The sequence below is a fragment of the Stomoxys calcitrans genome, chromosome 1 (genome assembly GCF_963082655.1).
Source record: "Stomoxys calcitrans chromosome 1, idStoCalc2.1, whole genome shotgun sequence".
Taxonomy (NCBI): Eukaryota; Metazoa; Arthropoda; class Insecta; order Diptera; family Muscidae; genus Stomoxys; species Stomoxys calcitrans.
Genome location: NC_081552.1, coordinates 205,829,174 through 205,846,606, shown reverse-complemented (window position 1 = coordinate 205,846,606; position 17,433 = coordinate 205,829,174). Strand labels below are relative to the sequence as shown.

Below are 17,433 nucleotides of genomic sequence, written 5' to 3'. Positions count from 1 at the left end.
TTCAATGGGCTATACCCTTGCCAGAAAAAATTGGAAAAAATCAAAATTTCGATTTCTAAGAAATTGTTGTTGGAAAATGATTCATCGCTGTATTCCAAATCCAGGGCTGCATTCGAATTTTCGAAGATTTGGGGGAGTTATAGCATTTTCGGAGTAAAATTTTACATAAAATTTTTTTCGTAATTTTGTTGTATTGTATCGGCTATAGGTCCATTAAAACACAAATATTTAAGGTTTTTTTCTTTTATTTTTCTCCAATATTTCGGTAGACTCCGTCTACCATTTTCAAGGCTAGTTGTATTTAAATAAAAAAACAGAAAAACACAAATTTTAGTAAAAACGAATCACACAATAAAAACAGAAAAACAATAATTTTTAAGAAACTTTAATTCCTATTACATTTAATGAGTTGTTACACGAACTATTGTCTGTTGGCAACTAAATGTTCTCTTCTGTTGTGCTTGTTGACTGTGTGGCGGTATACCTTCGCGCAGCTTTCTATATCTTTCTTGAAATTCATTCTCTCGTCAGGCGGTAAGTCGATGATATGCAACATCTCGAGAGTGAATCTTCGTCTGTAATTGTTCTCTTGAGCTAAGATGTCCACATCGTTGAGGTTTGGCTTATGACCAGTCAATGCACAGTGGGCTGCTAGTGCAGTTTTCTGCTCGATTGGTCTATTATTGGCTTTTTGGTCAGATTTATGTGCAGATAACCTAGTTTTCAATTTCGTCATGGTAGTGCCAATATATGCCATCGGGCATATATTGGACTTGTCGCCGTTACATCTAATTTTATATACCACGTTTGATTTCTCCTCATTTTTAATTTTACATTTTGTCTTGCTGAATAATTCATTCACAGTTTTGCCTGTTTTTAATGCGAGATGGTATTTGTCCTTGTCGTATAGATTTGATTTGCCAAATCTTTCGGAGAATCCTTGTATGTATGTTAGCGATTTATAAATTTTTCCTTTTGTAGGCTGCTCTCCGTCTATGATTTTTCCAAGACGTTCCTTGGCCTTGCCTAATAGTGAATTAATTGTCCAATTAGGGAAGTCGTTGGCTCTAAGAATTGCCTTTATTTTCCTCTCATTGTCAGGATGAAAGTCTGGATCACTAATGCTAAATACTCTTCTTATAAAATTCGTTGCTGTGTTTGTTATTACTCTCTTGTGGTGTTTAGAGTAAAAATTGATTAATCTTCCGGAAGCCGTCGATTTTTGATACCAATCTATTTTTAGCTGGTTGCCATGTCTATAAACTACCGAGTCCAAATAAGGTAGTTTGCCATCATATTCTTCTTCCTTCGTAAATTGGATGTAGTTGTTGAAGGAGTTCAGAGTCTTCAGCGTCTCTGCCACGTCTGATTTCTTCAAAATCGCGAAAATGTCGTCTACATATTTTGTCAATATCTTAGGTTTTCTTATTTTGTCAAATGTGTTATTGAGAAGTTCCTCCATTACGATGTCAGCAATAATGGGTGAAGCGGGTGATCCCATTGGCATTCCTCTAAGCTGTTCATACAACTTGTCATCGTATTTAAAATATCTGCTGTCCTTAATGCAGAATGTTAGAATTTCCTTGAAAATTTCCCTTGGAATATTGGTATATTTTTCAATCTCGTCCCATTTATTCTCAATTGTCTGGAGTGCTAAATTTATTGGAATACTTGGGAACAAGGACACCACGTCAAAAGATACTAAAACTTCGTCATTTTCTATGGTCATGTTCTTTATCTTAGCTTTAAAGTCCACTGCGTCTTTCACATTATATTTGGAATCCTTGGTGATATTTTTCAAAATATTCACTATGTACCTACATAGATGATAGGACGGCGCGTTTATTGATGAACATATTGGTCTCAACGGTGTACCTTCTTTATGGATCTTTGGGAGTCCATATATTCGAGGGGCCAATGCGGTCTTGCTGGTCAATTTATTCTTCTCCTGGATGCTGATAAGATTCAAGTTGTGAAGTTTATCCACCAATTTGTTGTTCCTTGTCTGTAGCCTAGATGTTGGGTCAATCTTTAAGCGCCTATACATACACATATCGTGTATTATTGCCTTCATTTTTTGCTCGTAGTCATCTTTGTACAAAGCCACTGTCTTTCCTCCCTTGTCTGCCGTTAAAATTAATAAATCCTCATTCTCCTTTAAATATTTTCTTGTTTGAGACACTGTGTCCACCACATATTTGTCTCTCATGCTCATCTTTGACTTTCGTAAGTGATCGTCTATCAATGTTGTAAGCTTGGTTCTTCCCATCTCCTGTTCCTCTCTATTCTCTATAGTTTGTACACACTCCTCTCCCTCTGCAATGACTTGCAAGAGTGGAAAGTTCTTGTTGGTGTGTGGGAGAGCGTGTTTCGGACCTAAAGAGAGAATCCATTGTACGTTCGTTGGTATCTCTCGCTCTGTTTTATTCACAAACCACACGTCGTTGCGTCTAATGTTGAGGGCCTTGTCTTGTCGTTGTGTGAGTGCCTGTAGTTTCTTTATGTGTGTTGTCTTGCTCTTGCTAACATTGCCCTTGTAGAGAGTAAGCTCACTGTCGAGGTATTGTAGGAAATCATCTTGAGTCAGTAGTTCTCCTAGCTTAGTCTTTGTATTCTCTACTTTCTCTTTAAAAGAGTGGATTTGCTTGTGTTTGTATTGTATTAGAAGTTTTAATACTTTCGTGTGAAAGTTGTGAATGTACCTGTGTAATGTTTTCTCAATATTTGGCGGGATTTTCTTGGTTTTGTGTGTTTGGAAGATGTTGTTAGTGTGTTTGGTTGCATTGATTATGAAGTTTGGTATGATGCCTGTTCTCTTACATTTTATTAAAAATGTTACCGATGTTTTGAGCTTGGCTATTTGTTTTTGGTGTTTCGAATATTGCTGGGCCGTTCTGAATAAAACAGAGCGAGAGATACCAACGAACGTACAATGGATTCTCTCTTTAGGTCCGAAACACGCTCTCCCACACACCAACAAGAACTTTCCACTCTTGCAAGTCATTGCAGAGGGAGAGGAGTGTGTACAAACTATAGAGAATAGAGAGGAACAGGAGATGGGAAGAACCAAGCTTACAACATTGATAGACGATCACTTACGAAAGTCAAAGATGAGCATGAGAGACAAATATGTGGTGGACACAGTGTCTCAAACAAGAAAATATTTAAAGGAGAATGAGGATTTATTAATTTTAACGGCAGACAAGGGAGGAAAGACAGTGGCTTTGTACAAAGATGACTACGAGCAAAAAATGAAGGCAATAATACACGATATGTGTATGTATAGGCGCTTAAAGATTGACCCAACATCTAGGCTACAGACAAGGAACAACAAATTGGTGGATAAACTTCACAACTTGAATCTTATCAGCATCCAGGAGAAGAATAAATTGACCAGCAAGACCGCATTGGCCCCTCGAATATATGGACTCCCAAAGATCCATAAAGAAGGTACACCGTTGAGACCAATATGTTCATCAATAAACGCGCCGTCCTATCATCTATGTAGGTACATAGTGAATATTTTGAAAAATATCACCAAGGATTCCAAATATAATGTGAAAGACGCAGTGGACTTTAAAGCTAAGATAAAGAACATGACCATAGAAAATGACGAAGTTTTAGTATCTTTTGACGTGGTGTCCTTGTTCCCAAGTATTCCAATAAATTTAGCACTCCAGACAATTGAGAATAAATGGGACGAGATTGAAAAATATACCAATATTCCAAGGGAAATTTTCAAGGAAATTCTAACATTCTGCATTAAGGACAGCAGATATTTTAAATACGATGACAAGTTGTATGAACAGCTTAGAGGAATGCCAATGGGATCACCCGCTTCACCCATTATTGCTGACATCGTAATGGAGGAACTTCTCAATAACACATTTGACAAAATAAGAAAACCTAAGATATTGACAAAATATGTAGACGACATTTTCGCGATTTTGAAGAAATCAGACGTGGCAGAGACGCTGAAGACTCTGAACTCCTTCAACAACTACATCCAATTTACGAAGGAAGAAGAATATGATGGCAAACTACCTTATTTGGACTCGGTAGTTTATAGACATGGCAACCAGCTAAAAATAGATTGGTATCAAAAATCGACGGCTTCCGGAAGATTAATCAATTTTTACTCTAAACACCACAAGAGAGTAATAACAAACACAGCAACGAATTTTATAAGAAGAGTATTTAGCATTAGTGATCCAGACTTTCATCCTGACAATGAGAGGAAAATAAAGGCAATTCTTAGAGCCAACGACTTCCCTAATTGGACAATTAATTCACTATTAGGCAAGGCCAAGGAACGTCTTGGAAAAATCATAGACGGAGAGCAGCCTACAAAAGGAAAAATTTATAAATCGCTAACATACATACAAGGATTCTCCGAAAGATTTGGCAAATCAAATCTATACGACAAGGACAAATACCATCTCGCATTAAAAACAGGCAAAACTGTGAATGAATTATTCAGCAAGACAAAATGTAAAATTAAAAATGAGGAGAAATCAAACGTGGTATATAAAATTAGATGTAACGGCGACAAGTCCAATATATGCCCGATGGCATATATTGGCACTACCATGACGAAATTGAAAACTAGGTTATCTGCACATAAATCTGACCAAAAAGCCAATAATAGACCAATCGAGCAGAAAACTGCACTAGCAGCCCACTGTGCATTGACTGGTCATAAGCCAAACCTCAACGATGTGGACATCTTAGCTCAAGAGAACAATTACAGACGAAGATTCACTCTCGAGATGTTGCATATCATCGACTTACCGCCTGACGAGAGAATGAATTTCAAGAAAGATATAGAAAGCTGCGCGAAGGTATACCGCCACACAGTCAACAAGCACAACAGAAGAGAACATTTAGTTGCCAACAGACAATAGTTCGTGTAACAACTCATTAAATGTAATAGGAATTAAAGTTTCTTAAAAATTATTGTTTTTCTGTTTTTATTGTGTGATTCGTTTTTACTAAAATTTGTGTTTTTCTGTTTTTTTATTTAAATACAACTAGCCTTGAAAATGGTAGACGGAGTCTACCGAAATATTGGAGAAAAATAAAAGAAAAAAACCTTAAATATTTGTGTTTTAATGGACCTATAGCCGATACAATACAACAAAATTACAAGAATTTTAAACCAGGTCAACAATACCCTAACAGAGTAAAATTTTTTTCGATTTTTTGCTCATTTTTCAGTGAAAATGATGAAGTTTTCACTTCAGGTAGTATAATTGAGGTATGAACAGCACATGGGAATGCAAATCCGAAACATTTTGGGATGGTCGAAAATCGAAATTTTCAATGGGCTATACCCTTGCCAGAAAAAATTGGAAAAAATCAAAATTTCGATTTCTAAGAAATTGTTGTTGGAAAATGATTCATCGCTGTATTTCAAATCCAGGGCTGCATTCGAATTTTCGAAATTCGAAGATTTGGGGGAGTTATAGCATTTTCGGAGTAAATTTTTATCAAGAATGTTTTTCGGTTTTTTACTCATTTTTCAATGAAAACGATAAAGTTTTCACTTCAGGTAGTATAATTGAGGTATGAACAGCACATGGGAATGCAAATCCGAAACATTTTGGGATGGTCGAAAATCGAAATTTTCAATGGGCTATACCCTTGCCAGAAAAAATTGGAAAAAATCGAAATTTCGATTTCTAAGAAATTGTTGTTGGAAAATGATTCATCGCTGTATTCCAAATCCAGGGCTGCATTCGAATTTTCGAAATTCGAAGATTTGGGGGAGTTATAGCATTTTCGGAGTAAATTTTTATCAAGAATGTTTTTCGGTTTTTTACTCATTTTTCAATGAAAACGATAAAGTTTTCACTTCAGGTAGTATAATTGAGGTATGAACAGCACATGGGAATGCAAATCCGAAACATTTTGGGATGGTCGAAAATCGAAATTTTCAATGGTATACCCTTGCCAGAAAAAATTGGAAAAAATCAAAATTTCGATTTCTAAGAAATTGTTGTTGGAAAATGATTCATCGCTGTATTCCAAATCCAGGGCTGCATTCGAATTTTCGAAATTCGAAGATTTGGGGGAGTTATGGCGTTTTCGGAGTAGAATTTTATATACAAAATTTTTCGATTTTTTACTCATTTTTCAATGAAAACGATGAAGTTTTCACTTCAGGTAGTATAATTCAGGTATGAACAGCACATGGGAATGCAAATCCGAAACATTTTGGGATGGTCGAAAATCGAAATTTTCAATGGGTCAAACCCTTGCCAGAAAAAATTGGAAAAAATCAAAATTTCGATTTCTAAGAAATTGTTGTTGGAAAATGATTCCTCGCTGTATTCCAAATCCAGGGCTGCATTCGAATTTTCGAAATTCGAAGATTTGGGGGAGTTATAGCATTTTCGGAGTAAAATTTTACATACAAAATTTTTCGATTTTTTACTCATTTTTCAGTGAAAACGATGAAGTTTTCACTTCAGGTAGTATAATTCAGGTACGAACAGCACATGGGAATGCAAATCCGAAACATTTTGGGATGGCCGAAAATCGAAATTTTCAATGGGCTATACCCTTGCCAGAAAAAATTGGAAAAAATCAAAATTTCGATTTCTAAGAAATTGTTGTTGGAAAATGATTCATCGCTGTATTCCAAATCCAGGGCTGCATTCGAATTTTCGAAATTCGAAGATTTGGGGAGTTATAGCATTTTCGGAGTAAATTTTTATCAAGAATGTTTTTCGGTTTTTTACTCATTTTTCAATGAAAACGATGAAGTTTTCACTTCAGGTAGTATAATTGAGGTATGAACAGCACATGGGAATGCAAATCCGAAACATTTTGGGATGGTCGAAAATCGAAATTTACAATGGGCTATACCCTTGCCAGAAAAAATTGGAAAAATCAAAATTTCGATTTCTAAGAAATTGTTGTTGGAAAATGATTCATCGCTGTATTCCAAATCCAGGGCTGCATTCGAATTTTCGAAATTCGAAGATTTGGGGGAGTTATAGCATTTTCGGAGTAAATTTTTATCAAGAATGTTTTTCGATTTTTTACTCATTTTTCAATGAAAACGATGAAGTTTTCACTTCAGGTAGTATAATTGAGGTATGAACAGCACATGGGAATGCAAATCCGAAACATTTCGGGATGGTCGAAAATCGAAATTTTCAATGGGTCAAACCCTTGCCAGAAAAAATTGGAAAAAATCAAAATTTCGATTTCTAAGAAATTGTTGTTGGAAAATGATTCCTCGCTGTATTCCAAATCCAGGGCTGCATTCGAATTTTCGAAATTCGAAGATTTGGGGGAGTTATAGCATTTTCGGAGTAAATTTTTATCAAGAATGTTTTTCGGTTTTTTACTCATTTTTCAATGAAAACGATGAAGTTTTCACTTCAGGTAGTATAATTCAGGTATGAACAGCACATGGGAATGCAAATCCGAAACATTTTGGGATGGTCGAAAATTTAAATTTTCAATGGGCTATACCCTTGCCAGAAAAAATTGGAAAAAATCAAAATTTCGATTTCTAAGAAATTGTTGTTGGAAAATGATTCATCGCTGTATTCCAAATCCAGGGCTGCATTCGAATTTTCGAAATTCGAAGATTTGGGGAGTTATAGCATTTTCGGAGTAAATTTTTATAAAGAATGTTTTTCGGTTTTTTACTCATTTTTCAATGAAAACGATGAAGTTTTCACTTCAGGTAGTATAATTCAGGTACGAACAGCACATGGGAATGCAAATCCGAAACATTTTGGGATGGTCGAAAATCGAAATTTTCAATGGGCTATACCCTTACCAGAAAAAATTGGAAAAAATCAAAATTTCGATTTATAAGAAATTGTTGTTGGAAAATGATTCCTCGCTGTATTCCAAATCCAGGGCTGCATTCGAATTTTCGAAATTCGAAGATTTGGGGGAGTTATAGCATTTTCGGAGTAAATTTTTATAAAGAATGTTTTTCGATTTTTTACTCATTTTTCAATGAAAACGATGAAGTTTTCACTTCAGGTAGTATAATTGAGGTATGAACAGCACATGGGAAGGCAAATCCGAAACATTTTGGGATGGTCGAAAATTGAAATTTTCAATGGGCTATACCCTTGCCAGAAAAAATTGGAAAAAATCAAAATTTCGATTTCTAAGAAATTGTTGTTGGAAAATGATTCATCGCTGTATTCCAAATCCAGGGCTGCATTCGAATTTTCGAAATTCGAAGATTTGGGGAGTTATAGCATTTTCGGAGTAAATTTTTATCAAGAATGTTTTTCGGTTTTTTACTCATTTTTCAATGAAAACGATGAAGTTTTCACTTCAGGTAGTATAATTGAGGTATGAACAGCACATGGGAATGCAAATCCGAAACATTTCGGGATGGTCGAAAATCGAAATTTTCAATGGGCTATACCCTTGCCAGAAAAAATTCGAAAAAATCAAAATTTCAATTTCTAAGAAATTGTTGTTGGAAAATGATTCATCGCTGTATTCCAAATCCAGGGCTGCATTCGAATTTTCGAAATTCGAAGATTTGGGGGAGTTATAGCATTTTCGGAGTAAATTTTTATCAAGAATGTTTTTCGATTTTTTACTCATTTTTCAATGAAAACGATAAAGTTTTCACTTCAGGTAGTATAATTGAGGTATGAACAGCACATGGGAATGCAAATCCGAAACATTTTGGGATGGTCGAAAATCGAAATTTTCAATGGGCTATACCCTTGCCACAAAAAATTGGAAAAAATCAAAATTTCGATTTCTAAGAAATTGTTGTTGGAAAATGATTCCTCGCTGTATTCCAAATCCAGGGCTGCATTCGAATTTTCGAAATTCGAAGATTTGGGGGAGTTATGGCGTTTTCGGAGTAAAATTTTACATACAAAATTTTTCGATTTTTTACTCATTTTTCAGTGAAAACGATGAAGTTTTCACTTCAGGTAGTATAATTCAGGTACGAACAGCACATGGGAATGCAAATCCGAAACATTTTGGGATGGTCGAAAATCGAAATTTTCAATGGGCTATACCCTTGCCAGAAAAAATTGGAAAAAATCAAAATTTCGATTTCTAAGAAATTGTTGTTGGAAAATGATTCATCGCTGTATTCCAAATCCAGGGCTGCATTCGAATTTTCGAAATTCGAAGATTTGGGGGAGTTATAGCATTTTCGGAGTAAATTTTTATCAAGAATGTTTTTCGATTTTTTACTCATTTTTCAATGAAAACGATGAAGTTTTCACTTCAGGTAGTATAATTCAGGTACGAACAGCACATGGGAATGCAAATCCGAAACATTTTTGGATGGTCGAAAATCGAAATTTTCAATGGGCCCTTGCCAGAAAAAATTGGAAAAAATCAAAATTTCGATTTCTAAGAAATTGTTGTTGGAGAATGATTCCTCGCTGTATTCCAAATCCAGGGCTGCATTCGAATTTTCGAAATTCGAAGATTTGGGGGAGTTATAGCATTTTCGGAGTAAATTTTTATCAAGAATGTTTATCGATTTTTTACTCATTTTTCAATGAAAACGATGAAGTTTTCACTTCAGGTAGTATAATTGAGGTATGAACAGCACATGGGAATGCAAATCCGAAACATTTTGGGATGGTCGAAAATCGAAATTTTCAATGGGCTATACCCTTGCCAAAAAAAATTGGAAAAAAATCAAAATTTCGATTTGTAAGAAATTGTTGTTGGAAAATGATTCATCGCTGTATTCCAAATCCAGGGCTGCATTCGAATTTTCGAAATTCGAAGATTTGGGGAGTTATAGCATTTTCGAAGTAAATTTTTATCAAGAATGTTTTTCGGTTTTTTACTCATTTTTCAATGAAAACGATGAAGTTTTCACTTCAGGTAGTATAATTGAGGTATGAACAGCACATGGGAATGCAAATCCGAAACATTTTGGGATGGTCGAAAATCGAAATTTTCAATGGGCTATACCCTTGCCACAAAAAATTGGAAAAAATCAAAATTTCGATTTCTAAGAAATTGTTGTTGGAAAATGATTCCTCGCTGTATTCCAAATCCAGGGCTGCGTTCGAATTTTCGAAATTCGAAGATTTGGGGGAGTTATGGCGTTTTCGGAGTAAAATTTTACATACAAAATTTTTCGATTTTTTACTCATTTTTCAGTGAAAACGATGAAGTTTTCACTTCAGGTAGTATAATTCAGGTACGAACAGCACATGGGAATGCAAATCCGAAACATTTTGGGATGGTCGAAAATCGAAATTTTCAATGGGCTATACCCTTGCCAGAAAAAATTGGAAAAAATCAAAATTTCGATTTCTAAGAAATTGTTGTTGGAAAATGATTCATCGCTGTATTCCAAATCCAGGGCTGCATTCGAATTTTCGAAATTCGAAGATTTGGGGGAGTTATAGCATTTTCGGAGTAAATTTTTATCAAGAATGTTTTTCGATTTTTTACTCATTTTTCAATGAAAACGATGAAGTTTTCACTTCAGGTAGTATAATTCAGGTACGAACAGCACATGGGAATGCAAATCCGAAACATTTTTGGATGGTCGAAAATCGAAATTTTCAATGGGCTATACCCTTGCCAGAAAAAATTGGAAAAAATCAAAATTTCGATTTCTAAGAAATTGTTGTTGGAAAATGATTCATCGCTGTATTCCAAATCCAGGGCTGCATTCGAATATTCGAAATTCGAAGATTTGGGGGAGTTATAGCATTTTCGGAGTAAATTTTTATAAAGAATGTTTTTCGATTTTTTACTCATTTTTCAATGAAAACGATGAAGTTTTCACTTCAGGTAGTATAATTGAGGTATGAACAGCACGAAATTTTCAATGGGCTATACCCTTGCCAGAAAAAATTGGAAAAAATCAAAATTTCGATTTCTAAGAAATTGTTGTTGGAAAATGATTCCTCGCTGTATTCCAAATCCAGGGCTGCATTCGAATTTTCGAAATTCGAAGATTTGGGGGAGTTATAACATTTTCGGAGTAAATTTTTATAAAGAATGTTTTTCGATTTTTTACTCATTTTTCAATGAAAACGATGAAGTTTTCACTTCAGGTAGTATAATTGAGGTATGAACAGCACGAAATTTTCAATGGGCTATACCCTTGCCAGAAAAAATTGGAAAAAATCAAAATTTCGATTTCTAAGAAATTGTTGTTGGAAAATGATTCCTCGCTGTATTCCAAATCCAGGGCTGCATTCGAATTTTCGAAATTCGAAGATTTGGGGGAGTTATAGCATTTTCGGAGTAAATTTTTATAAAAAATGTTTTTCGATTTTTTACTCATTTTTCAATGAAAACGATGAAGTTTTCACTTCAGGTAGTATGATTGAGGTATGAACAGCACGAAATTTTCAATGGGCTATACCCTTGCCAGAAAAAATTGGAAAAAATAAAAATTTCGATTTTTAAGAAATTGTTGTTGGAAAATGATTCCTCGCTGTATTCCAAATCCAGGGCTGCATTCGAATTTTCGAAATTCGAAGATTTGGGGGAGTTATAGCTTTTTCGGAGTAAATTTTTATAAAGAATGTTTTTCGATTTTTACTCATTTTTCAATGAAAACGATGAAGTTTTCACTTCAGGTAGTATAATTGAGGTATGAACAGCACATGGGAATGCAAATCCGAAACATTTTGGGATGGTCGAAAATCGAAATTTACAATGGGCTATACCCTTGCCAGAAAAAATTGGAAAAATCAAAATTTCGATTTCTAAGAAATTGTTGTTGGAAAATGATTCCTCGCTGTATTCCAAATCCAGGGCTGCATTCGAATTTTCGAAATTCGAAGATTTGGGGGAGTTATAGCATTTTCGGAGTAAATTTTTATAAAGAATGTTTTTCGATTTTTTACTCATTTTTCAATGAAAACGATGATTCAGGGCTGCATTCGAATTTTCGAAATTCGAAGATTTGGGGGAGTTATAGCATTTTCGGAGTAAAATTTTACATACAAAATTTTTCGATTTTTTACTCATTTTTCAGTGAAAACGATGAAGTTTTCACTTCAGGTAGTATAATTCAGGTACGAACAGCACATGGGAATGCAAATCCGAAACATTTTGGGATGGTCGAAAATCGAAATTTTCAATGGGCCCTTGCCAGAAAAAATTGGAAAAAATCAAAATTTCGATTTCTAAGAAATTGTTGTTGGAGAATGATTCCTCGCTGTATTCCAAATCCAGGGCTGCATTCGAATTTTCGAAATTCGAAGATTTGGGGGAGTTATAGCATTTTCGGAGTAAAATTTTACATACAAAATTTTTCGATTTTTTACTCATTTTTCAGTGAAAACGATGAAGTTTTCACTTCAGGTAGTATAATTCAGGTACGAACAGCACATGGGAATGCAAATCCGAAACATTTTGGGATGGTCGAAAATCGAAATTTTCAATGGGCCCTTGCCAGAAAAAATTGGAAAAAATCAAAATTTCGATTTCTAAGAAATTGTTGTTGGAGAATGATTCCTCGCTGTATTCCAAATCCAGGGCTGCATTCGAATTTTCGAAATTCGAAGATTTGGGGGAGTTATAGCATTTTCGGAGTAAATTTTTACCAAGAATGTTTTTCGATTTTTTACTCATTTTTCAATGAAAACGATGAAGTTTTCACTTCAGGTAGTATAATTGAGGTATGAACAGCACATGGGAATGCAAATCCGAAACATTTTGGGATGGTCGAAAATCGAAATTTTCAATGGGCTATACCCTTGCCAAAAAAAATTGGAAAAAAATCAAAATTTCGATTTGTAAGAAATTGTTGTTGGAAAATGATTCATCGCTGTATTCCAAATCCAGGGCTGCATTCGAATTTTCGAAATTCGAAGATTTGGGGAGTTATAGCATTTTCGAAGTAAATTTTTATCAAGAATGTTTTTCGGTTTTTTACTCATTTTTCAATGAAAACGATGAAGTTTTCACTTCAGGTAGTATAATTGAGGTATGAACAGCACATGGGAATGCAAATCCGAAACATTTTGGGATGGTCGAAAATCGAAATTTTCAATGGGCTATACCCTTGCCACAAAAAATTGGAAAAAATCAAAATTTCGATTTCTAAGAAATTGTTGTTGGAAAATGATTCCTCGCTGTATTCCAAATCCAGGGCTGCGTTCGAATTTTCGAAATTCGAAGATTTGGGGGAGTTATAGCATTTTCGGAGTAAATTTTTATAAAGAATGTTTTTCGATTTTTTACTCATTTTTCAATGAAAACGATGAAGTTTTCACTTCAGGTAGTATAATTGAGGTATGAACAGCACATGGGAATGCAAATCCGAAACATTTTGGGATGGTCGAAAATTGAAATTTTCAATGGGCTATACCCTTGCCAGAAAAAATTGGAAAAAATGAAAATTTCGATTTCTAAGAAATTGTTGTTGGAAAATGATTCATCGCTGTATTCCAAATCCAGGGCTGCATTCGAATTTTCGAAATTCGAAGATTTGGGGAGTTATAGCATTTTCGGAGTAAATTTTTATCAAGAATGTTTTTCGGTTTTTTACTCATTTTTCAATGAAAACGATGAAGTTTTCACTTCAGGTAGTATAATTGAGGTATGAACAGCACATGGGAATGCAAATCCGAAACATTTCGGGATGGTCGAAAATCGAAATTTTCAATGGGCTATACCCTTGCCAGAAAAAATTCGAAAAAATCAAAATTTCGATTTCTAAGAAATTGTTGTTGGAAAATGATTCATCGCTGTATTCCAAATCCAGGGCTGCATTCGAATTTTCGAAATTCGAAGATTTGGGGAGTTATAGCATTTTCGGAGTAAATTTTTATCAAGAATGTTTTTCGGTTTTTTACTCATTTTTCAATGAAAACGATGAAGTTTTCACTTCAGGTAGTATAATTCAGGTACGAACAGCACATGGGAATGCAAATCCGAAACATTTTGGGATGGTCGAAAATCGAAATTTTCAATGGGCCCTTGCCAGAAAAAATTGGAAAAAATCAAAATTTCGATTTCTAAGAAATTGTTGTTGGAGAATGATTCCTCGCTGTATTCCAAATCCAGGGCTGCATTCGAATTTTCGAAATTCGAAGATTTGGGGGAGTTATAGCATTTTCGGAGTAAATTTTTATCAAGAATGTTTTTCGGTTTTTTACTCATTTTTCAATGAAAACGATGAAGTTTTCACTTCAGGTAGTATAATTGAGGTATGAACAGCACATGGGAATGCAAATCCGAAACATTTTGGGATGGTCGAAAATCGAAATTTTCAATGGGCTATACCCTTGCCACAAAAAATTGGAAAAAATCAAAATTTCGATTTCTAAGAAATTGTTGTTGGAAAATGATTCCTCGCTGTATTCCAAATCCAGGGCTGCATTCGAATTTTCGAAATTCGAAGATTTGGGGGAGTTATAGCATTTTCAGAGTAAATTTTTATAAAGAATGTTTTTCGATTTTTTACTCATTTTTCAATGAAAACGATGAAGTTTTCACTTCAGGTAGTATAATTGAGGTATGAACAGCACATGGGAATGCAAATCCGAAACATTTTGGGATGGTCGAAAATCGAAATTTTCAATGGGCTATACCCTTGCCAAAAAAAATTGGAAAAAAATCAAAATTTCGATTTGTAAGAAATTGTTGTTGGAAAATGATTCATCGCTGTATTCCAAATCCAGGGCTGCATTCGAATTTTCGAAATTCGAAGATTTGGGGAGTTATAGCATTTTCGGAGTAAATTTTTATCAAGAATGTTTTTCGGTTTTTTACTCATTTTTCAATGAAAACGATGAAGTTTTCACTTCAGGTAGTATAATTGAGGTATGAACAGCACATGGGAATGCAAATCCGAAACATTTTGGGATGGTCGAAAATCGAAATTTTCAATGGGCTATACCCTTGCCACAAAAAATTGGAAAAAATCAAAATTTCGATTTCTAAGAAATTGTTGTTGGAAAATGATTCCTCGCTGTATTCCAAATCCAGGGCTGCATTCGAATTTTCGAAATTCGAAGATTTGGGGGAGTTATAGCATTTTCGGAGTAAATTTTTATAAAGAATGTTTTTCGATTTTTTACTCATTTTTCAATGAAAACGATGAAGTTTTCACTTCAGGTAGTATAATTGAGGTATGAACAGCACATGGGAATGCAAATCCGAAACATTTTGGGATGGTCGAAAATTGAAATTTTCAATGGGCTATACCCTTGCCAGAAAAAGTTGGAAAAAATCAAAATTTCGATTTCTAAGAAATTGTTGTTGGAAAATGATTCATCGCTGTATTCCAAATCCAGGGCTGCATTCGAATTTTCGAAATTCGAAGATTTGGGGAGTTATAGCATTTTCGGAGTAAATTTTTATCAAGAATGTTTTTCGGTTTTTTACTCATTTTTCAATGAAAACGATGAAGTTTTCACTTCAGGTAGTATAATTGAGGTATGAACAGCACATGGGAATGCAAATCCGAAACATTTCGGGATGGTCGAAAATCGAAATTTTCAATGGGCTATACCCTTGCCACAAAAAATTGGAAAAAATCAAAATTTCGATTTCTAAGAAATTGTTGTTGGAAAATGATTCATCGCTGTATTCCAAATCCAGGGCTGCATTCGAATTTTCGAAATTCGAAGATTTGGGGGAGTTATAGCATTTTCGGAGTAAATTTTTATCAAGAATGTTTTTCGATTTTTTACTCATTTTTCAATGAAAACGATGAAGTTTTCACTTCAGGTAGTATAATTGAGGTATGAACAGCACATGGGAATGCAAATCCGAAACATTTTGGGATGGTCGAAAATCGAAATTTTCAATGGGCTATACCCTTGCCACAAAAAATTGGAAAAAATCAAAATTTCGATTTCTAAGAAATTGTTGTTGGAAAATGATTCCTCGCTGTATTCCAAATCCAGGGCTGCATTCGAATTTTCGAAATTCGAAGATTTGGGGGAGTTATGGCGTTTTCGGAGTAAAATTTTACATACAAAATTTTTCGATTTTTTACTCATTTTTCAGTGAAAACGATGAAGTTTTCACTTCAGGTAGTATAATTCAGGTACGAACAGCACATGGGAATGCAAATCCGAAACAATTTGGGATGGTCGAAAATCGAAATTTTCAATGGGCTATACCCTTGCCAGAAAAAATTGGAAAAAATCAAAATTTCGATTTCTAAGAAATTGTTGTTGGAAAATGATTCATCGCTGTATTCCAAATCCAGGGCTGCATTCGAATTTTCGAAATTCGAAGATTTGGGGGAGTTATAGCATTTTCGGAGTAAATTTTTATCAAGAATGTTTTTCGATTTTTTACTCATTTTTCAATGAAAACGATGAAGTTTTCACTTCAGGTAGTATAATTGAGGTATGAACAGCACATGGGAATGCAAATCCGAAACATTTTGGGATGGTCGAAAATCGAAATTTTCAATGGGCTATACCCTTGCCAGAAAAAATTGGAAAAAATCAAAATTTCGATTTCTAAGAAATTGTTGTTGGAGAATGATTCCTCGCTGTATTCCAAATCCAGGGCTGTATTCGAATTTTCGAAATTCGAAGATTTGGGGGAGTTATAGCATTTTCGGAGCAAAATTTTACATACAAAATTTTTCGATTTTTTACTCATTTTTCAGTGAAAACGATGAAGTTTTCACTTCAGGTAGTATAATTCAGGTACGAACAGCACATGGGAATGCAAATCCGAAACATTTTGGGATGGTCGAAAATCGAAATTTTCAATGGGCTATACCCTTGCCAGAAAAAATTGGAAAAAATCAAAATTTCGATTTCTAAGAAATTGTTGTTGGAAAATGATTCATCGCTGTATTCCAAATCCAGGGCTGCATTCGAATTTTCGAAATTCGAAGATTTGGGGGAGTTATAGCATTTTCGGAGTAAATTTTTATCAAGAATGTTTTTCGATTTTTTACTCATTTTTCAATGAAAACGATGAAGTTTTCACTTCAGGTAGTATAATTGAGGTATGAACAGCACATGGGAATGCAAATCCGAAACATTTTGGGATGGTCGAAAATCGAAATTTTCAATGGGCTATACCCTTGCCAGAAAAAATTGGAAAAAATCAAAATTTCGATTTCTAAGAAATTGTTGTTGGAGAATGATTCCTCGCTGTATTCCAAATCCAGGGCTGTATTCGAATTTTCGAAATTCGAAGATTTGGGGGAGTTATAGCATTTTCGGAGCAAATTTTTATCAAGAATGTTTTTCGATTTTTTACTCATTTTTCAATGAAAACGATGAAGTTTTCACTTCAGGTAGTATAATTCAGGTACGAACAGCACATGGGAATGCAAATCCGAAACATTTTGGGATGGTCGAAAATCGAAATTTTCAATGGGCTATACCCTTGCCAGAAAAAATTGGAAAAAATCAAAATTTCGATTTCTAAGAAATTGTTGTTGGAAAATGATTCCTCGCTGTATTCCAAATCCAGGGCTGCATTCGAATTTTCGAAATTCGAAGATTTGGG

General features: G+C 34.5%; 1 protein-coding gene across 1 annotated transcript in view; it reads left to right on the top strand.

Moving 5' to 3' along the window:
- The first annotated feature begins 3,056 nt into the window (after nucleotides 1–3,056).
- The window catches only part of LOC131997377 (GATA zinc finger domain-containing protein 14-like), a 50,730-nt gene continuing 36,353 nt past the window's right edge, over nucleotides 3,057–17,433 (top strand). Inside the window, exon 1 of the mRNA XM_059368338.1 lies at nucleotides 3,057–3,504. Within this exon, the coding sequence (XP_059224321.1) occupies nucleotides 3,057–3,504 (448 nt within the window). The remainder of the gene's footprint in view (nucleotides 3,505–17,433) is intronic.